This window comes from Myodes glareolus, chromosome 4 (genome assembly GCF_982192425.1).
Source record: "Myodes glareolus chromosome 4, mMyoGla1.1, whole genome shotgun sequence".
NCBI lineage: Eukaryota > Metazoa > Chordata > Mammalia > Rodentia > Cricetidae > Myodes > Myodes glareolus.
In genome coordinates this window covers 4,722,721-4,744,643 of record NC_142029.1, presented here as the reverse complement: position 1 = coordinate 4,744,643, position 21,923 = coordinate 4,722,721, and the positions used below count along the sequence as shown (strand labels likewise).

Below are 21,923 nucleotides of genomic sequence, written 5' to 3'. Positions count from 1 at the left end.
CATGGGAGAGACTAAGCTGGGCACCAACCTTCATCTCTCTCTGCTTCATGACTCTGGGCACGATGTGCCCTGTCAACTCATGCTCCTGTTGCCGTGCCTTTTCGCCATGAACAACGGTGTACCCAAAAATTGTGAGTCAAAAGAAATCCTTCTGTAAGTGGCTTCTGTGGGGAATTTTGTCATGCCAACAAGAAAAGTATCATTTGGTTCTAGCACGCTCTCTGTGGCGGCAAACGCCATGACCTGAAGAGTGACATCAGAGGTTGACATCCGACTTCCAAATGCACATGTACCTGTGTACACACTAACACACACACAGACAAAACATATGCTACTCTTGCCATACCTTTAAAAATATTCATTTTAATGGCTGTCTCACAGGTGTTGCCCAGCAGCTGTGACCATGCAATCATGCAAGCCCAAATTAGTAATGCCATCCCTACCCGATGTGGCTTCTCTAAGGCTACCTGAGACCATTGGAAATGTCCTTGCTGTGTGTCCCTAGAAGTTCTGGTTCTGAGAAGTTGGCTATGGTAAATCACATCTCTTGTCACAACCAAAATAAATGGAGCAGTGTCATTTTCTGGAAATTTGGAAGGGTCGTCAAAGCAGAGATGTGTTTTTTGTCTTTTGATTCCTATTGGCATAGGGGCTTTCTCAAGGATGTCCCCATTCAGCTCTGACACAGTGACCACTGGCATGCATTGGTGAGGCTGAGTGCCACCCCTAGAGGGAAGGAGTTCACAGCAGAGGAAGACATTTGAACCTGCCCCGTGCATGCCGGAGTGTCTTCACTGAGGTCCAGGACTGTTCCCTTCCTTACTGGTGACTTCATCTTCATTTTGCATTGAGCTGGATGTACTAATATTGACCCTGTCACTCAGGCCCCTGGTGACACTATCATAGGATGGTGGGAAAGATGTGGCAGAAGCAGTTTCTGATTTGTCTGGGAGCCCACCATTGTCATTTGCCATGAATGTAACATAACCTTCACCAGGGAGTGGTCCATCCTCCTCCTCAGCCCTGGGTACGCTAAGGGGGTTGGAGAGTGTCAAGGAGCGTTGTAACACATAGCTCCGATAGGCCTTTTGAATGACAGTGGCTGAGATGTCTTCCTGCTTCCATCGGAGGGTGGTAGCTATTGGTTCATAGGATGCTTTGGAAAGATTAGCGGCCATAAATTTCTCTTCCATATTAGTCTTCAGAGAATCCAGCTCTCCAGATTCTCCCAAGACGTTCTTTGTGAAGGCAAAGAGGATGTCCAAACAGTGGATCTTATCGTCAGGGACCAGCGGCAGGTCCATCTGGATTAATATGTTCTGGTTCGGCTTTGGGATTCTAAGAGGGCCAGAGAGCGTGTCTGCAAAGTCCGAGAGGGCAGAAAAGGCAATGAACTGAGTGGCCTCAGGGTCGAACTTCTCCCAGGTCTCATAGAACATGTCAAAGTCATCCTCACTCAGGGGCTCCGTGCTCTCTTCCGTGGCCACATTGAAGTTCTCCAGGATCACGGCGATGTACATGTTGACCACGATGAGGAAGGAGACGATGATGTAGGTGGTGAAGAAGACGATGCCCACCGCCGGGCTCCCACAGTTCCCCCGGGAGCCATTGCTGTTGGGCAGATTGGGGTCACAGTACGGGGGCCCCGTGTTGAGGATGGGGCTGAGGAGGCCATCCCAGCCGGCTGACGTGGTGATCTGGAAAAGGCACAGCATGCTGTTGCCAAAGGTCTTGAAGTTGAACATGTCGTCGATGCCAGCCTCTTCCACAACATTGGCGAAGCTGGCCATGCCGAAGATGGAGTAGATGAACATGACGAGGAAGAGCAGGAGGCCGATGTTGAAGAGGGCAGGCAGGGACATCATGAGGGCGAAGAGCAGCGTGCGGATCCCCTTGGCTGCTCGGATCAGCCTGAGGATGCGGCCGATTCTGGCCAGACGGATGACCCGGAAGAGCGTTGGGGAGAAGTAGTTTTCAAGGGACTTGAGGATTGCAGAAAACACCAGACCTGCAACACAGTGGGAAATTATTAATTAGTGTCTCAAACCATGAGCTCTGGCTAAATTGGCTATGAGCATATGTCCTCCTCTTTTCTCAGTACAGACGTCCATATGAGAAGAGTCTGGGCCTTAGCCTGACCTGCTCGTCAGTAACTGTCCGTTGAGGTACCCATTCCTCCATCAGGTTATTTTTTTTTTGACCTTTCTACTATGTTCTCATCATTCTCCCAACCCAGAACAACTTATTAGTCAGCCTCTAAAACCCTGTCGTCTTCAACACACCATGCATGCATGTGTGGGAATATCACAGTGAATCCCATTAATTTGTTCAATTAGGACATGTCAATCATCGTAATAAACAACCGTCTCTCTTTCCACAGTCAAGTTCAGCCGGAAATGACTGTAGTCTCCTCCACATGCCCACAATGCTTTGCTTCCAATGTGACATAGCCTACCATGTTCATGTCCCCATCCTGGTTTGTGCTCTGGGTAGGCTAGGACCCCCTATGATCTGTCTCCTTATCTCCTACTGTGAAGATTGACTCAGTTCCTGGCACATGGTCCCACAGATAATTGTATGGGACTCACATTAATTATAAGGAGGCCTAGGAGTTGGGCAATTTGCTGACAGATAAACAAGAATGGTTCTGAATGGCCAGCTGTCTACACAATGGTTTTAATTTATCTCTTTCATTTCCAGCTGTACTTGAACTCTATGTTAGGGTCTGGGGATAAGATTTTTCAGGGTCAGTTATGCCTCATAATCCTAAGCATGAGAAAGGAAGAAAGATGAAGGATGCATATACCACTACAGGCATCTAATATGAGATCATGTATATGTCAAGTATATGAATTTAATATGAGATCATTTATATGCCATGTGTGCATCTATGACATCTAATATGAAATCATGTATACCTCATGTATGCATTACATGACACCTAGTATGAGATCATATATGTCACGTATGCGTTTATGACATCTAATATGATGCATCATGTATGCATCTGACATCTGAGATCATGTATATATCATGAATACATTTATGACATCTAATATGAGATCATGTACACATCATGTGTGCATCTTTAGTTTTCTCAGGATTGTTCAGAAAAAACAGAATGCATACTTGCAACAATAAATGTCTTTCGGGTGTGAAGGGAGAATGGGGGGAAAAGAAGAAAGATGGACAGGTGATTCTTCAGGTGTTTTCCCCTCCGCATTTACAGGGATTCCTGCCCAGTGCTATGTAGGAACCCAGGAACTGTTAGCTAAAAGCCCTCATCATAGGACATGTGGTTTTTCTGTATTGTCAATATGGATATCCACACAAGCAACTCCCATCAAAATGTCCTCTCGGATCTCTTATTTTGAAAGACAGATGTAACAAAACAAACAAATGAAAACCAAAACTCACTAGCCAATGGGCAGCAAAGCTTCTGCTGCACTCAGTCACAGAGAAGTCGTAGAGGACAGAGCTCCACAGAGTTCTTTTCATTTGCTGCTGTCTGCTCGATACTTTTGAGGGAATCTCACTCCACAGCCCAGACTGATCTCACATTCACAATATTCCTCCTGCCTCAGCATCTCAAGGACTTAGATTATAGGCATGTAACACCATTCCCAGCTAATAGGGTGGGTCTTGGCACTAGCAAACCAATGAACCGATTAATTAGGAGAAGACTTTCAGAGGCAACTGATATGTCTATGGTGTTTACAGTGGAAATGCTTTCACGGATATACAAACCTCAAACCTGACAGGTTGTATACATTAAATACATGTAGTACTTTTTTTGGTATGTCAATCTTAATAAAGACAATTTAGAAAATCCTCCAGCAATACCAAGATAAAGCAAAGCCAGATTAAAGCCTCAAATAAATAAATGCAACCTAAGCCTCTGTTTTGCCATCAGGGTAGGGCAAGTGATGAATTGCTATCGGTTGTATCAAGATGCCATTAGCTCTTGATAGTAAATCAATAGAAAATTAAACCCACAGCTGTGTGCTGACATGAGCAGTAGGCGGGTCAGAATATAACCGGCAAAGATATTTTTATGATTCAATTCAAAGTTGGTGAGTCAGGATGTGTCCTGTCAAAAGTCAAGCATCAGTTAAACAACTAGTCTGAGGACAATGTGACAGTCTTCATTGTCAACTTGGCTGGATTTAGAATAACCTGGACCCAGTTCAGAAAGTGTCTCGGGACCTTTCTGAGGAGCTCAGCTTTTAGACCAACCCTAAATGTAGGTGATGCCATCCCATGGGCTGGGGTCCTGGACTGAATAAAAAGGAGGATGTGAGCTTTGCGCCAGCATCCATTGCTCTCTGCTTCCTGACTGGGGATTCGACCTGATCTCATACCTCATGCTATTGCTGCTGGGTCACCCCACCACAGTGACCACTTCCCTTCTTAAATCATGAGCCCAAAGCAGTCATTTCCTCTTCAGTGACTAGTCAGGTATTGGCGCAGCAGTTGGAAGAGTAACGGATACAGTCTCTCGGTTGTTGTGGGAGGGAGAAGAACAGAAGAACAGAAGACTGGTCTGAGTTCCAATCTGCCTCCTGCAGACTGTGGTACCTGCATAACATTTCTAATCTCTAAGGCTCCATTCTAAACATGTAAGACAAGGTCAACGGCACCTCCTTCAGAGGGGTTGCTGATCTGGGGTACCTAATCCAGCTCAGGACTCAGTAAGTAGTCAGTTATATTTCTCAACCCAGATTCCAACTTTAGACACCACTGCACTCAAAATATAGAGCCTTCAACAACACCCTGGTGTCTTTACAGCACTGATGCCATTGCATCGAGCCCTTCACTTTTCTGTCACCCATGATCACATGATGTAGTCCACCAACCGTCTTCTTTCCCTGAGAACACCATGGGGCATCACTGTCTGCTGCCTTTGGAAGACCACACAAATTGGGTTCTTCTAACCTGTACCATGTGTTTTGAAAAAGCAAGCTAAGGCTGGGGAGATGGCTCAGTGGGTAAGGTCCTACAGAGTTGGGTATGGAAGTGTGTGCCTGTAATCCCAGGGCTTTTACAGAAAGATGGGAGGCGGAGACAGGAGAATCCCCTGTAGTTTGTGGGCCGGCTAGCCTGGTGTACGAGGCAGAGGACAATGAGGGACTCTGGATCCAACAATGTGAAAGGTGAGGGCTGACACAGAGGAGTCCTGACCTCCACATGTCCCTCATGGTACACATGCCCCTGCACACATGCTCACACATATGCACACAGAGTTGTACAAGCGAGTTGGCTGCTTCCTTGGTTTTAAAATAATAGCTAAACAACCCCAAGGAATGAGGCTTCCCCAGGCCGCAGTTGCCACTTACTCCCGATGGACAGGATCACCACGATGAAGTCAAACACATTCCAGCCGTTGGTGAAGTAGTACTGGCGCAGGGCGATCATCTTCAGCACGCACTCGCCCGTGAAGACGGCCACGAAGAACTGGTTGATCCTACTCAGGACCTTGGTCTTCTCATCACTCTGGTCGTCGGTCTCCACCATCATGGTGACCATGTTGAGGCAAATGAGGACCATAATGGCGATGTCAAAAGCTTGCCTGGTCACGATGTCAAACACAAAGCCCTGGTACTTATTCTGAGAAAGAAAGGGAGGCGTCAGGTCAGCCTGTTCTAGTCTCCTGAATCCAGCGCCTCATTATGAGAGTCTTCAGGCTCCAGTCTTGGGCATCCTTGGCTTCTGACCCCCTCCTTTCTCCAATCTCTCCAGCCTGCGAGTTGACATGTGTGTTGTGTTTGCTAATTTTTGCCTCTATCCTCAAACTGCAACCTCTCTGAGGGCGGGAACTGTGTCCATCTTGCTTACAGCTCGGATTCTAGCATCTGCATAGTGCCTGCCATGGAATTTGTGAGAATGGAAGATGGAATGAGCAGCTGTGAGTCAACCTCCCGACTAGCTTGACTAATCCTGTACAGAGGCACCTACAGAGTGGATACTGTGACCAGGGTCCCACACGGGTGGCACCAGGAGTAAAGAACCTGCTCTAGTCCTGCCAGGATGCCTCAGACGCTTCCAAGTGGGTGAGGGGAAGCTGCCACAAGGCTGGTGCCTACTGCTGCTTCACAGTGCAGGGGGTTTGCTGCCCTGCTGGGTTAGAGCAGGGAATCTGACCACAGAGTGCCTGCCTCTTGGCTTGACTGTTGGCTGATGTCCTGGGATGGGAGTGGCTTTGCTGAGCCACTAAGCCCTTATGTGTCGTTGTGAAAATGGGGAGAAAAAAAGAGGCCCATTCATGGTTACATGCCTTCTAACTAAACCAAGCAAGCCTCAGATTAGGGTTAGATATTCCAATATTTGGCTGTTCCCGGCTCAGCCTGTGGGCGGGGCTCACATTTTGGCAACACTCTGTGCGCTCAGAGATGATGGAGGGTGAATGATAACATGACAGACTGGAGTCTATTATTTTTTTTATAATGTGGAGCATGGGAAACCTGCTTTTAGTAATTTTTATGTGAGAACGTTATAGAATAAAACTGCCAGTCCTGTAGAACTTTCGCCTTTTCTATGAATAAGACAAGATTTAGAATGTGAACTTTACCAGAGGCAAGGCATGGGGTGCATGTACAATTTGGGGAATCCCTTTGTGGTATTGTGTTAGCTCCACCATTAGAAGCAGCCCCATACCTGGGGGGGGGGCAGTGGTAAAACACTTCTGCCAATGCTCTGCTTGATCTATTGGGGCTCCCAAACACATCAGTGGAACATTCCAGAGACAGATGCTGGATGGAAGGAGAGCTGGTCCTGAGTGTTAGCACAGCTGTTCTGGCAGGAGTGGGGGTGTTCTAAAGTAACCTTTGAGCCCCTCCCTTTGAACATCAGACACAATGGACCCTTAGCAATTGAATTTCCCTAGGTATCTCACTCTGGGTGAAGGAATAAAGCCTGGTACCAGCCGGAGAGGAACTTGTCTCCCAGGAAGAGAGTTCACAGAGTTCTGACAACTGCCCGGGCCACCTGCAGGACACACTGAAGGGTCAGTGATGGGCAGGACCACACTTGACCAGGTCTTGCTAGCCATGCATGTCTCTTGCTCTCTCTTTAAACATAACCCTCCTATCAGGACTCAGAGATGGACTTGGGAGCCCAGGACATCTTTATTTGTTCCTCTCACCAATAGGGCCCCTGCTGAATAGTCCCCTTTCTCTGGTTCTTGCTTCATTTGTCTCTTTAATTGGCATTTTGAGTATGGGAGGTAGAACTCAGCTTATTAGGGCTGCCAGAGCCCAGAATTGCACCCTAAAATTTCCACTGATATTAAGATACAGTAGGATTTTTTCCCCGAGTTTCCTTCTTGGCTCAAGACTTTAGAGAGGGCATATGACCAGGTGGTATCAAGATGTAGATGTTGGCTAGAGCATGGATGGACCATGGACTGTGGGCTCTGGAGAACAGTCATGTATGGTCTCTGCCTAGACACTGCTCTTATGGTTTCCCTAAGGTTTCAAAGCATCACTGAAATATCCCAACCTTGCCTCAGTTTTTCTTGATTTGGGAATCCAGGCGCTAATATTCACCAGCCTTGGCCCACAATAGAGGAAGGAGCCATGCTCTCCACTAAGAGTAGTAATGTGGTCAGACAGATGGAGAATCCCAGGAGCAGAGCCAGGCAGCGAGGCCCACTCTCCTCCTCATGGGGACAACAGACTCAATGCCACCACTGGAGGACGTGGAGGGTCCCAGCTAAGACTTCATTGGTGCAATGGTATCCACCTACAATTCCTACTCTGATTGTGTAGCCTGAAATTCCAACACTAGCTCCATGCCTTCATATCTACAGGATACTGTTTGAGACTGAGCCCACCCTATGCCAGGGACAATGAGAGGAAGAAGCTTCAGTGACTTGTGGGCTGGTTGATAAGGGAGAGGCCAGAGAAAAAGTAGCAGAAGCTTGATTATTCTAAACAGAGTGGTCCAAATACAGGACTCTCTGGCTCATCACTGCTGTGAGGTCAGCAAAAGCCACGGAACTCAGCACTGTCGTGGAGTGCAGCAAAGGCCACGGAACTCAGCACTGTCGTGGAGTGCAGCAAAGGCCGTGGAACTCAGCACTGTCATGGAGTGCAGCAAAGGCCATGGAACTCAGCACCGTCATGGAGTGCAGCAAAGGCCACGGAACTCAGCACTGTCGTGGAGTGCAGCAAAGGCCACGGAACTCAGCACTGTCATGGAGTGCAGCAAAGGCCACGGAACTCAGCACCGTCGTGGAGTGCAGCAAAGGCCGTGGAACTCAGATGCTTGCTTCTATAAACCTTGATTCGAACCCACTGATTGGGCGCAGCTTTTATCCCGAATCATTTAATTCTGAGCCTGTTCCCACCCATTGGATTTTGTGTATGTGTGGGTGCTTGTGCACGGTGTGTGTGTGTGTGTCCTGAGAGGACCTTAGAAAGCCTTGCACACTCTTGCTCAGACTTCTCCAAACCTGGTTATTTTCATCTTACAGGATCTGGAAGGAACGTTCTGCCCTACAGACCTGGAGCCGCCTGACATTCCTGATCTGGGCCTCGTCACAGATGTTCAAACAGTCACAGATCGACACACATTGTTTACAAATAGAGTGTGCTGAAGATGAACAGTCTCCCTTTGCCTCCTGCAAATGTTCTGACACCTTGTACTCACCAAGCCTGGAGTAACTTATCTAAGGGCCACACCTTGATATAGAAATTCTAACTACTCTTTCTATTCCATGAATTTGGACTTTCCAAATCCACAACTGAACCTTCAGTTGTTGGGAGACGCAGAGTTTGTCAGACAGGCTTATTTGAGGCACCCATTGGAGCTGTTTTCATTTCATTGAAACCTCATCTTTGGGGGCCTGGGAACCTCATTACTTCCACCCCTGAACTTGCCCCGATCTCTTCCATACAGCACTGGCCAGGCATCTACTCAACCTGGGCTCAGGCTGAATCAACCTCCTCTGATAGAGAGAAAGCCAGGGGCTCACCAGGGGCCGCGGGATGGGCTTCTGGGGCTTCTTGGAGCCCAGCTTCTTCATGGCATTGTAGTACTTCTTCTGCTCCTCCGTCATGAAGATGTCCTGGCCCCCTAGGTAGAAGAGAGGGACACACCGATGTTATTAAAAATAACGAGATCCTCCAGAGATGCCAAAGCCAGAGTGTTGTATAGGAAGGACCTTTTCATCGCCTCTCAGAAAGGATCAGGGATGTCTGGGCGGAGAGGGGATGAACCCATTGCTGACTCCCTGTCTGGGTGTCTGCAGCCAGATGCTCTACCCAGTGCCATGCCCACTAAACTCTGAGGGGAGCATCTGGATATGAGCCACAGCCTGGGCTTCTGGAGCAAAGCAGATTTCTGTCCTACAGTACAAGAGTGAAGAGGGCTTGGGAACTGGAGAATAAGTATGCACAATGAGAAAGCCTCTTATACCTCTAGCACTCATATTTTATATTAGAAATATAAATAAATATTTGGGATTAGGTTTCTATGAAGCCAAGGAAAGTATGGAGGCAAGAATCTTCTTTTCCATTCCAAGAGGGTTGGGACTCTGCCAGTGCCTGAGGTCTTGGACCTTCCTGAGATATCCTAACTCAGTCTGCTGGGGGATTAAAGTTCTAGAGTCCCAGGTGCTGGAGGCTTTCTCTCCCTAGTGGTACTTAATGAGGAGTCATCTGTGTGGGGTCACTTGGCTCCAGCTGAGAAGACCGAGGTCACTTTACCGGATGATGGGGAACCTTGGGGAGCATTGATGACATTGCAAACAGAGCTCCCCCAGCAGTGGCAGCATCAGGCACCAGACAGTGGTGAGGACCAAACCCAGGGGACAAATATCAGCCTGGCGCTACAGACAGGAAGCGTTGTATCACTGACTTTTAGCCACGAGGCCACAGCTGTCCGAGGGGTCGGAAGTGCAGGATTCATTACCATGGCCGAGACACTCGGGCCCCACTTATCTTTTTTTTCTGTTGATTGAAGTTGTCAATTATGACCCCAACAAAGAGATTCAGCGTGAAGAAGCCACCAAAGATGATGAAGACGACGAAGTATAGGTACATGTACAAATTGTACTCCCACTGAGGCTGGCTGTTGATCTGTGGTCAAGACAGGGCAGGAGATATGAGGAGGCGTGTGCCTTAGGTTTCCCCTAAGAGCCAACCCTGAGACAAGGCCCCCGTGCTTTATCCTGTAAAGCAGGATTGCCTGAGGAGCTGGGGAGAAGCAGCAGATGAAAAAAGGCTGGTGGAGGGGTATTATTTATTAACTAGGCCATGCTGTAGGCAACTGCAGCTCCATCCTGATGAGAACTCACCCCGGAGTGGGACCACTAAGGAACAGGGGAGCTGGAAGGTTTGTCTATCAACTCCCCGGACTTAGTAATGAGAGTTGCCTGGAAATGTCCCATCGCCTGCCCTGCCGGGAGAGGCCACTGAGTGAGTAACATCTGATGAACCGAAGAATCACTTCAAGCAGAGAATGGGAATCCCAGAGGACTCTAGGGGTTGAGAGGGAAGGCAGGACATCACTTGTGCCTGCTATGGCAGGGAGGGGTCTTAGCCATAGCCACATTACTGTTTAGGACTGGAATGTGAAACAGCTCTGCAGGTTCACTAGTGTTTGGACACTTGGGCCCCTGTTGGTGCCACCGTTTGGGAAGGCTGTGTGACTTTTAAGACTGAAAGTCTTGCTGGAAGAAACATTATTTCCTGTCCGCTCTGCTTCCTGAATACTACAGTGTGACCAGCTGCTTCCTGCTCTTGTCATGTTTTCCAGGCCATGAGAGGCCGGACCTCCTTTAAACTCTCAGTCAAAGCAACCCCTCCTTTCCATTCCTTCTTGTCAGGTGTTTGGTCATAGCAACAAGAAAAGTAATGAATAAAACCACTGCTGTCCAGCTGTCTGCCCATGTTCTCAACAGTGAGTAATAGAAGCTTAAGGAGCCCACGTGGAAGGCTAGTTGGGCTCAAATGCTCCAAAATGTAGCAGCTGGATGTTGCTACAGGGATGGGCTGTGGGAAGCTGTGTAAGCCTGAGTCTTCTGGCAGGAAGGCTATTTAAATCTCATCCCAGATACAGTCAGCATCCCAGATATAGGACACACAGAGGGGAAAGCGATGGTCGCTGAGAGCTGAGACTCACCTCTCCGGAATCGACAGCAGCATACATAATGTCCATCCAGCCTTTGAAGGTTGCCTGGAAACAAGAAGTGGAGGACAGTCAGCATCTGTCCATCTAACTGGACCCTTCTTAGTCCATGGTGGCTCAGGGAGAGAGAAAGATGTGAAGAGACTTGGGGAAGAAAGAGCGTAGGCAGAAAGGGAAGGAAGTCTCTGGGTGACTGGACCAATCTCACATGATTTCAAGTAACCCAGAGGAGTGCAGTATTGAAGACTTGGAACTCTCTAGAATATGGCCTCAGTTGGGACTCTAGTCGCTATAGGGACACCTGGCAAGGCTGTTCTATGCTCTGTTGGGGCTGCCATTTTCTCAATCAGTTTCCCAGATAATGCACGTGACATAAGAATAAATACACAATTTTTTTAAAAAGCTATCTTGGATTTTTTGTTTTTCCATATGAAGTTGAGTATTGTTCTTTCAAGGTCTGTAAAGAATTGTGTTGGGATTTTAATGTGGATTGCATTAACTCTATAGATTTCTATTGTTAAGGTGGACATTTTTATGTTAATCCTACTGATCCATGAGCACGGGAAATATTTCCATCTTCTTATGTATTCTCCAATTTTTTTTCAAAGACTTAAAGTTCTTGTCATACAGGTCTTTCACTTGCTTGGTTACAGTTATACCAAGGTATTTTATATTATTCGTGGCTATTGTGAAGGGTGTTTTTTCTCTGATTTCTTTCTAAGCCTATTTATTGTTTGTATATATAGGAGGAATACTGATTTTTTAAAGTTAATCTTGTATCCAGGAGGAGTGGTTTGGGGGAGGGGCACAGAGGGGAAGTGGGGGAAGGAACTGGGAGGAAAGGAAGGAAGGGAATCTGGTTGGGATGCAAAATAAACAAACAAATAATCTATTTCAATAAAAATAAAGACTAAATACACATTGGAAGTGGGAATAAGACCACATTTCTTGTTCCAGTTTTAACATTCTTGTGTCTGTGTGTGTACATTTGTGGGTGTGTGTTTTAGTGCACGTGTGTGCAGAAAACAGAGGAGTCTAATGTCCTCCTCTATTGCTATCTTATTCCCTTAGGGCATGACCTCTCCGTGAGCCTGGGGCTCATGCTTTGTCTTCAGCAGGATCGTGCAGCAAGCTCCAGGGATGTTTCTGGTCCACATCCTCAACTCTGTGGTTGTAGGTGAATGCGGTTATGCCCCAAAGCTTTCATGGGTAATGAGGATCTGAACTCAGGTCTTCTTGCTTGCAGAGCAAGTGCTCGCACTCACTGAGCCATCTCCCTAGGCCAGTCTTGGTGTCCTTGAGGTCTTAAAAATGGGTGTGCTTTGTAGCAGCATATCTCAGGCATGAAAGAATCTTTGCTCTTTCCAGCCTGTTACGGCATTTGATGGGCTGTTTGAATAACACATTTGTCCATTTTCCTCATGAAGCCACAGGTCCTGCACCCAGTTCTGACTGTGATTTCCAGGGGTTAAGTGCAGTGCCTAGCAGACCACAGCTACAGAAGATATTTTTTCCCTGAATGCATGAGCAGAGTGGGGAGTCTAGGAACTCGTGGTAAATAGATGTCACAGATGTCTAAGTAGCTGTAACCACGCTTCAATAAACACAGTGCTAAACGAAAGTGTGGATGTAGACAAGTGAGGTACAAACGAAGAGCGTGAACGGGTTTCACTGTTATCACTAATATTATCCACCATTGCACCAGACTTAATTAGCTATAATCGTTATCACACAGGAGATAATGGGAAGTGAAAGATGGAACCGTGTGAACGTGCCTGTTCTGTGCATCCTGTCGCTTGGATGGCTCACCTTTTAGCCTACTCTCTCAGGCAGATTTAGCTAGCATTAGCCCTGTGAGCTCACACTCAGCAGTGAGGGCCTCTAGTCTAGTAGTGTCCATGGAAATAGAGAATGACTCCAGCTTACACTTGGTGCTGCTTCCTGTGATGTCTCTATGTAGCATCGCCAGGAAGAACCTGGAAGCTCCCTTTACTAAGCAGCCAAAGGAATGGAAATGATGAATTCGGCGTTGACTCACCACCTGAAGAAGAGCCAGGTAACCCATAGCAACATTGTCAAAGTTGACTTTCACGTTGACCCAGAAGTAGTGGCCGGTGTAGTTTTGATTGCAACAGTCAGACCTGTTTGTCACAACGGTTGAATTCACAACAGAAAACGGATTATTGCTGGTGTCAATGCACCTTGAAAATTTCCCGGCAAAGAGGTTCACGCCCATGATGCTGAAGATGAGCCAGAAAATGAGGCAGACGAGGAGGACGTTCATGATGGAGGGGATGGCGCCCACTAGTGCATCCACCACTACCTGGTGGGAAACAGAAAAGGACCTGAAATCCCCAAATGTCACTTCTCCTTACTTCTCTGTCATGCATATACCTGCACATGGAGGATGGAAGACAGCCTTCGGCGGCATCATTTCACCCACCTCCTCTGAGGCAGTTTCTCATTGACCTTGAACTCACCTACTAGGGTAGGCTGGCTGCCAGTGAGCCCCGGGGCCACTTGGCTTTGCCTCGCCAGCTGAAAGTATAAACGTGCATCTCCATGCCTGCCTTTTAAAATTACACTTTTCACATGGGTTCTGGGGTTTGAATTCAGACCCTCATGCTTGTGAGGCGAGCGCTGGGGAAACTGAGCTCTCTCGCCAGCCCACAAGCCGATTTGAAAACGCCATTGTTATTTGTGAAGCTATGGCCACTGCTTCGAGTCAGTGATGGAAGTGGGACAGGGAGGAGGCTGACAGTACTAAAGAAGCAACGGGGCAGGTGGCAGAGACAAACCATAGGATGTAAAGACTATCCAGAGAGGTGCTGGCTGCGGTGCTGAGCCGAGGTTATCTCTGCATTTATTCAGAGTATCAGGGAGGAGATTCACTTGTCACAAGAAACGGGACAGCGGGTGATTTGTGTGTGCTCAGGAATAAGACCAGAAGGCAGGGAATAGCGAGGACCACGTCTCCAAGGGAGTGGGGTCTGAGGCCTGGGGCTGGAGGCACTTGTGGGTGATGAGAAAGGAGGTTATTACAGTCTGACTTGAGGGAGACAAGAGTCAGCCTGCACAGTGTAACCGAGATCTGATCAGGAAGGACAACACAGAGCTGATACCTGGAAGTGTGGACTGCCACTTGGGTCAGTGGTATGAAGGGCACGGAGGTGGGGGAAGCAGGGGAAGGTTTGACAAATGCTGTGGGTAAAATGTTCTGAAATGGGTCTTACCCTCATGCCTTCGAATCGAGACAGAGCCCGCAGTGGCCGGAGAGCGCGGAGAGTCCGAAGGGCTTTGATGGATGCCACATCCGAATATTCAAGGATCTTGGCTATGAGGCTTGTCAGGGAGATCTGGTGCAGGCAGAGAGCATAGCATTATCCTGGAGTCTAGAGTGTCAGCTGCTGGAAAGAGAAAGCACTTCCGTTCCCTGCCTCCCAGGCCCTGCTCTGTCTGTCTAGCCTGGGAGGAGTTCTTTTACTTTTACTGAGTTAAAAGGTTGATTAGAATATACTAATTACACACAATGGTTTCATTATGTTTTCATAAGTATATATAATAATATTGTTTGGTCACATTCACCTCCCGTGATTTTCTACTGTCTCCCCCATCCTCCCCTGAATCCCTTCTCTTCCAATTAGGATCCTTTTTACTTTCATGCTGTGTGTGTGTGTGTGTGTGTGTGTGTGTGTGTGTGTGTGTCTGTCTGTCTGTCTATCTGTCTCACTGAGTTTCACTGGTTGCCTACAGGAGCAAGAGCATCTAACTAGTGGCTACACCACTAAGGAAATGTCTCTCCTTCCTCTAGCAATCATGAGTTATCTATAGATCCTTGAGGATGGGTGGGGCCTTGTGAGCCCCTCCTCAATCATGGCAGAATGTTGATGGGCCCAGTCTTGTGCAGGTGACAGCTTCTCTGAGTTCAAGAGTGCAATGCCCATGACACACCCCAAAGACGACATTTCACAACATTCTACCCCTTTCTCTGGATCTTATGTTTTCTCCTCCCCATCTTCCGTGATGAACTCAAAACCCATTCATTACTCCCAGGGAGTTCTAAGTGTCTTAGTTAGGGTTTCTATTGCTGTGAAGAGACACCATGACCACAGCAATTCTTAGAAAGGAAAACATTTAACTTGGGCTGGCTTACAGCTTCAGAGGTTCAGTCTATTATCATCATGGTGGGAAATATGGCAGCATACAGATGAACATGGTGACAAAGAAGGAGTTGTCTTACATCTTGATCCACAGGCAACAGGAAGTGAACTGTGTCACTGGGCATAGTGTGAGCATAGAAGACCTCAAAGCCCACCCCCACAGTGGCTCACTTCCTCCAACAGAGGCCACACCCACTCTAACAAAGGCCACACCTCCTCCAACAAAGTCACATCTCCTCCAACAAAGCCACACCTCCTCCAACAAAGCCACATCTCCATCAAGGCCACACCTCCTCCAACAAAGCCACACCTCCTCCAACAAAGCCACATCTCCATCAAGGCCACACCTCCTCCAACAAAGCCACGCCTCTTACTAGCACCTCTCCCTGTGGGGACCATTTTCTTTCAAATCTCCACAGCAGGAAAGCGTATTCTCACTCATTGCTATCTCCAGAAACATGTGGTCAAACTTCTTTTTTCCTCCAATGGTGCTAGCTGGGCCCCAAGAACCTTGATATTTTGATTGACTTTCAGAGATTTGGGGAGCTGATGACCCTTCATTGGACCTATGATTAAAGCCTATTGTGGTGGTTTAAATGAGAAATGTCCCTCACAGGTTCATGTATTTGAACAGTTGGCCCCTAGCTGGTGGTGCTGTTTGAGCAAGTGATGGACCCTTTAAGAGGCGGAGTCTTGTTGGAGGAAATGCATCACTGGGGTCACTGGGGGCTGGCTTTGAAGGCTTATAGCCTTGTCCTACTTCTTCTCCCTCTCCCCCTCTCGCTCCGCTTCTTGTGTGAGGGTGAGAGTGTGACCATCCAGGTCCTGCTGCCCTGCTTTCTTTGCCTGTTGTCACGTTTCCCTGAGGTGATGGATTCTATTCCTCTAGAACCATAAACCAAAACAAACCCTTTCTTCACAGCAACAGAAAGGTAACTAATATGCTTATTTTGAGGGATCTAAAATTAGTCTTGATTGTATCTACTTAGAAAATTAGGTTGTGAAGAATCCTGCTTGTGTGTATCTCTTTAGGTCTCTCTTGAGCCCTGGCTTTGTGGCCTGCTGGATTAAGACACTTTCACCCTTTGTAAAATGCAAGATTCATACGGAAAGGAGGGAGTCTGACCCCAAGTCAGCTAGTTCTCATAGCTGGGCAGTGGTCTGAGCTCTAGTGAGTCCCTGTTGGTCTGCCGGTTCTCTTCAGGTGCTATCCCAAGGACATCAAAGGACACAGGCTGTCACGAAAAACAGCCACTTCTTGCAGGAACTCTCAAGATACTAGGGGGGAAACATTCTGGGGACAAGCTTAGCTTTATGGGGCTGTGACCCAGACCCACAACATCCTGGATGGTGCGGAATTAGGGCTTAGATTACTTACTCTGGCGCCTGTACCAGGACTCTAGAAAGCAAGGAGTTGACACGTAGGTCTCTGTGTCTGAAACAACATCCATTCTCTGAATGGGTGGCCTATTCTACCAGGCCAACAGCTACCACAACAGACAGGATAGCAAGGACTTCCTTCTTGCATTAGCACAAGGCCCCAGACACCATCAGGCACCCAGCTGTCTGCCTGGCTGAGGACAGCATGGTTCAGGGCCAGTTTTGTGTCAGTCTTTTGCACATCCTTCAAGAAAAGCTGTTTCTTGTTCAAACTTTACAGACGGAGCAGACAACCCTGCCTCTTGTATGGCTCAGGCCACCAGTGCCACAGCTTACCGACAGTGCTATTCCTGCGTCTGTCTCCTCCACACTCTACCGTAATTCCGGCTACGACCCTGGTTCCCTCCCGCTTCCACTCTTCTCTGGGACCTCAGTCTGGGTCATGTGACCACAGCCTGTCTTTCTAGCCACATCCCACCCACATCCCGCTCAGATCGAATGGTTCTGTGTGTCTGAACCTGTGGCCCAGGTCATGCTTTCAACTAGGATTGGCCTTCCTCCGGCACCTCTCTGCTCTCGCTGCTGTGTTCCTACAGGAAGCTTTCCGGGACTCTCTGCTCATGCTTCTGTGTCACCTCAGGGGTGACTGTCCTAATCCGTGTCCACCACACCCACCCTTTGAATACATTTACTTCTTGGAATATGGCGGTCTTAGGAAGATTAAAGCACAAACTCCTAGAGGAGATCTCTCTCTCCTCCCACCCTCCCTTACTTTCTTTACTCTTCCTTTCCCTCCTCTCTTCCTCCTCCCCGCCTCTTTTCCTATCCATCTTCCACTTCCCTCCCTATCTCCATACCCTCCTTCCCTTCATTTCTTTCTCCTCCAAATCACTCCTTCCTCCCCTTCCCATCCGTTCTATCCCCTTTCCTTTTTGGGAACAGGCAGGTCTTACTATGTAGCCCAGGCTGGCCTCAGACTCCCAGTGTTCCTCTGCCAGCCTCTCCAGTGCTGGGATCCTAGGCATATAACACTGTGGCTGGCCGACTGTCTATTTCTTACTTCCATGTTTCCCAGAGCATTCCATGTAGCAATTTTGTATTTAAAAGATTTTGCAAATAAATATTTGATGAATGCAAGAAAGGAAAGAATCATGTCGGGATGGATGAAAAGACGGGAGGAAGAAAGGATCAAAGGCCACAAAGATTGGTAGGATAGACGGTTGAGTGCAAGGGTCAGAGAAAGAAATCAGAGAAAGGAAAAAGTATGGATGAAGGAAAAGGATGGATAGATGAAAGAACGAATGGCTAAGTGCAATGACGGACAGATACACGATGGACGGAGAGCCGGGTTGAACAGATGAGTGGAAGAAAGTTTGGCTAGGTGGACAGCTGGAAGAGAAGGAGATGAATGGACGGTAGGGGGAATGCGGCGGGGGGCAGGGGGATAGCTTGTGCTCTGCTTTCCTTTCTGTGGCTGAGATGAAGCATCCCAGCAAAAAGCAGCCAAGGCGAGGAAGGGTTTGCTTGGCTTATGTTCCAAGCTACAGCCCGTCTTTGAGGAACTCAATGCAGAACTCGAACAGCCGTCACATCCCAGCCACGAGCAGAGCACAGAGCAATGAAGGGCTCGCTGCTTGTCTTCTCGCTGTTCCTACCCATCTGTCTTCCCTGTTGTACAGCTCGGGGATCAGCCCACAGAAGGGTGCAGCAGACATTCGGGGTGGGCCTTCCAACCCCAGCTAGCAATCAAGACCGTCTCCCACAGACACGCCTACGGGCCAGCTAGCTGTAGATCCTTCCTCAGTGGAGACTCTCTTCCCAGGTGGTCCTCGGTGGACATTAAAGCTGACCATCAGAGGTTGGCAAAGGAAGTCTGGAAAGATGGTAGACCACATGGATAAAAGGACGCATGCCTGGAGAGACGGTGAGTGAGTGGTTGGACAGAAGGGTAAGTGCCAGGCTATTTGTTTAGAAGGATGAAACAGAAGAGAGACACAAGGGTTAAGCACCAATTGGGGAGTGGGGAAAGGAAGAAGGGAAGAGGAGAAGATGAGTGGAAAGGGATAACTGGAAGGAAAAGGGCAGACAGACGGACTCTTGGGAGGGAGGGAGGGAGGGAAGGAGGGAGGGAGGAAGGAAGGAAGGAAGGAAGGAAAGGCGAAGAAGTAAATAGTGGAATAGATGGGAAGACGGATGCATGAAAGGAAGGACGGACAGTCACAATAAAAGAAGAGTCTCCTCCTTCTTCTCCCTTTTCTTCTTTTCGGGACAGGGTTTCTCTGTGTAGCCTTGGCTGTCCTGGAACTCACTCTGCAGACCAGGCTGGCCTAGAATCTACATAGATCCACCTGCCTCTGCCTACCGAGTGCAGGGATTGAAGGCGTGCACCACCACACCCAGCTTAAGAATAGACTTCTTAAGGAGATCAGGACTGGAAAACAATAAAGTCTACACAAGTAAGAGCTCTTGGCAGAGTGCAAGACAAAACAAAATGTTTTCTTCTTCTTCCTGAATAATTTCTTCACATGCAGAGAGCTGTCACTTGGGACTCAGATTCCAGGCTTCTCAGAGAGTCCCTATGGCACAGTGACCTGATACCACTGGCACACTGGCATCAGGAAAGCAGGGAGTTACATGCAGGCCCGTTGTGGAGATATTGCCAACTTTGGCCAGACAGAATATTCTGTACTGGACCCTGGCTAGCTTCAGGAGACACATACCAGACACAGACGTGTTTCCTGACATCTCTGGTGTCCATGACCCTGGTGCAGGTGGCTGCTGGAGGAGGGAGACAGAGACAAACACCCCTGGCTCTCCCTGCTCACAAAACCCTCATCTAGACAGCAGCGAGCAAGTAGCACAGGCTGCCATCTTGAAAAGCCAAGGAGATGTTTTCAAAGGGGGCAAAGTAGTGGAGTAGTTAAGACGTGGGAGTGATGGCGGAGTGCGTGGGACACATGGCCGATCCCCATGTATGAACTCCAGCAGGACCTGCCGCTGCTTTTGGTGTCATAGAGGGGAGCCGGTGTTCTCGGCACAGAGGTTCACAACCACAGCTGCACCTGGGAAATGACTGGAACCATCTACAAATTACTGCCTGGAGTTCACCTCAGACCAGAAAGATCAGATCCTCCCAGTGTCCTGCTTGCCCAGGGTGTTCCATGGTATTGGCAGCACAGCCAGGACTGGAGACCGTGAAGTTAGCAGGCAGGTTCTGTTTGTAGACCACAGGGCCCTGAGGTCCAGAGCCCTGGCAAGGGGTGAGAGTACAGGGCAGCCTGGGTGCCTGTGCCATCTTGCTTTGGATATGAAGGCGGGCGGCTGCAGCAGTTAACCTGACAGAGTCTGCTGGCCTGCAGCTTCACCAGAGGTCACAACTGTGTACAAACTGTGAGCTTCCTGGCCGGGGCTCACCATTCACCGACATGCAAAGTCATCCTGACTTCTAATTCAGTGCTCAAAGCAGCCCCCAAGAGACAATTGTCAGAGCCACATCTGTACCAGCGGCAGCATCCGTCCATGGCGAGATTCCATCCCACTCCATCCCACGGTGTACATAGGACCACATCTGTACTAAGCCATAGAACCATCCATGGTGAGATTCCCCACAGTGTACATAACATAGAACCACACCTGTACTAGCCACAGCGCCCATCCATGGTGAGATCCCCACTCCACCCCATGGTGCTCATAGAACCACATCTGTACTAAGCCACAGCACCTGTCCATGGCGAGTTCTCGACTCCACCCCACGGAGTGCATAGCGCCACTCACATTCACAATGAGGAAGTCCAGCCAGCACCAGGCATTGGTGAAATATCTTTTGAAGCCATAAGCTACCCACTTTAGCAGCATCTCAAACACAAAGATGAAGGTGAACACTCTATCGGTGTACTCCAGCATGGCCTTCACTCGGGGCTTTTGTTCCAGGTAGTTGTCCTCAAAGGCCTGCAGGGAAGAGAGAAGAATGGCTCATAGCACTGGGGTCCTGACCCACTGCGAGGACCAGCCAGCCCTACCCACGGCCTCCGGGGAATAGCCTTAGTAGTCTTCTTGGCCAAGTTTTCTTCCTCTGCTCTGAGGATTAAGTGGACCGTGGAGGGTGCACTGTGGGATAGGAACTAACACGTCGCAGCACACAGGGACATGCAGTCCTGATACCCGCAGGGCTGTTGGGTAGAAGTGAGAAAAGGAACCCTGGGTTGGATTTTGGAAGCAAACCAAAGGGATATTCACAGTGACTTATTTTTAAAAATAAAAGCACAGAAGGATGACCACAGGCAGCCCACAAGAAAGGAAAGAATCACCAAGAACTTCTGAAAATGAGTGCTCCATCTCACAGGTAATCAAGGAAACTCAAGTTAAAAAGAGGCACCACCTTTTCCTTTCACCAGAGATGAAGAAGGACCCCAGTGTTGGTGTGTCTGCTAGGGATTCATCTCAGAAATGACTGATAGGAGTGAAAACACAGCCCGTGTATGGGAGCCAAAAGGCTGTTGAGTAGTGAGTCAACCTAGCTTTAAGGACGCGCCAAAGATGCTGCGTGCTGTCGGTGTCCACATGACTCTCTGCCTGAGGTGCCAACACCCAGCAGCTGGTAGCAGTTTTATGGCTTGGATCAAACTGAGTCCACTCTGGGAAGTGCTGCCTGGGTTAGGTCCCCACCTCTGGGACAGTACTAGCCACTGACATTGGCGGTTTGCCTCCATGTGGGGCAACTCTATGACACCCTGGGTGGTCAGGGTTCCTGTGGGCTCAGCTCAGGCTGGACATCATCGCTCAGCTGCTTCCCCTGCCACCCTGCTGTCCTCCTCTGCTTCCTCCACAAGTACGCCCCCAATAAACTGCTGAATCAAGAGACATGGCTCCAACCTCCGGATCGCAGACCAAACCTAAGCCAGGCAGGCATTCAAAGATCTCCAACAATCGGTGTCTCCAACCATTACTCAATAGCTCTGTCTAGTGTTCAATATTCTTGACAAGTATTAAATACCTCTGATCATCATTCAGCATCTGTAATAGTCATTAAAAATCTCCAACCATCAAAAACTCTGTTTATCATTCAACATCTGTAAAAGTCATTCAAAATCTCCAACCATCATTCAATAACTCTGATAGCCATTCAGCGTCTCTGGTGATCATTCCAAAGCTCTGAAACCACTCAGTACTTCTGACAGTCATTCAATATTCCTGATTATTATTTAAAATTTCCTGCAAGGAAGATGTGTGGTCCATGTGAGGTGTGGATGTAGG

General features: G+C 48.4%; 1 protein-coding gene across 3 annotated transcripts in view; it reads right to left on the bottom strand.

Moving 5' to 3' along the window:
• Window positions 1-343: 343 nt before the first annotated feature.
• Scn10a (sodium voltage-gated channel alpha subunit 10) overlaps window positions 344-21,923 on the bottom strand; it is a 96,011-nt gene continuing 74,431 nt past the window's right edge. For 2 of the 3 annotated variants that reach the window (XM_087905151.1, XM_087905152.1), the window contains exons 20-27: window positions 20,445-20,618; window positions 14,364-14,486; window positions 13,169-13,453; window positions 11,125-11,178; window positions 9,942-10,079; window positions 8,975-9,079; window positions 5,337-5,607; window positions 344-2,008 (exon numbers count right to left, since the gene is read on the bottom strand). In XM_087905151.1, the coding sequence (XP_087761277.1) occupies window positions 792-2,008; window positions 5,337-5,607; window positions 8,975-9,079; window positions 9,942-10,079; window positions 11,125-11,178; window positions 13,169-13,453; window positions 14,364-14,486; window positions 20,445-20,618 (2,367 nt within the window). In that variant the 3' untranslated portion in view covers window positions 344-791. Of the gene's footprint in view, window positions 2,009-5,336; window positions 5,608-8,974; window positions 9,080-9,937; window positions 10,080-11,124; window positions 11,179-13,168; window positions 13,454-14,363; window positions 14,487-20,444; window positions 20,619-21,923 lie in introns of all 3 variants that reach the window. The other variant, XM_087905150.1, reaches the window with a different exon arrangement.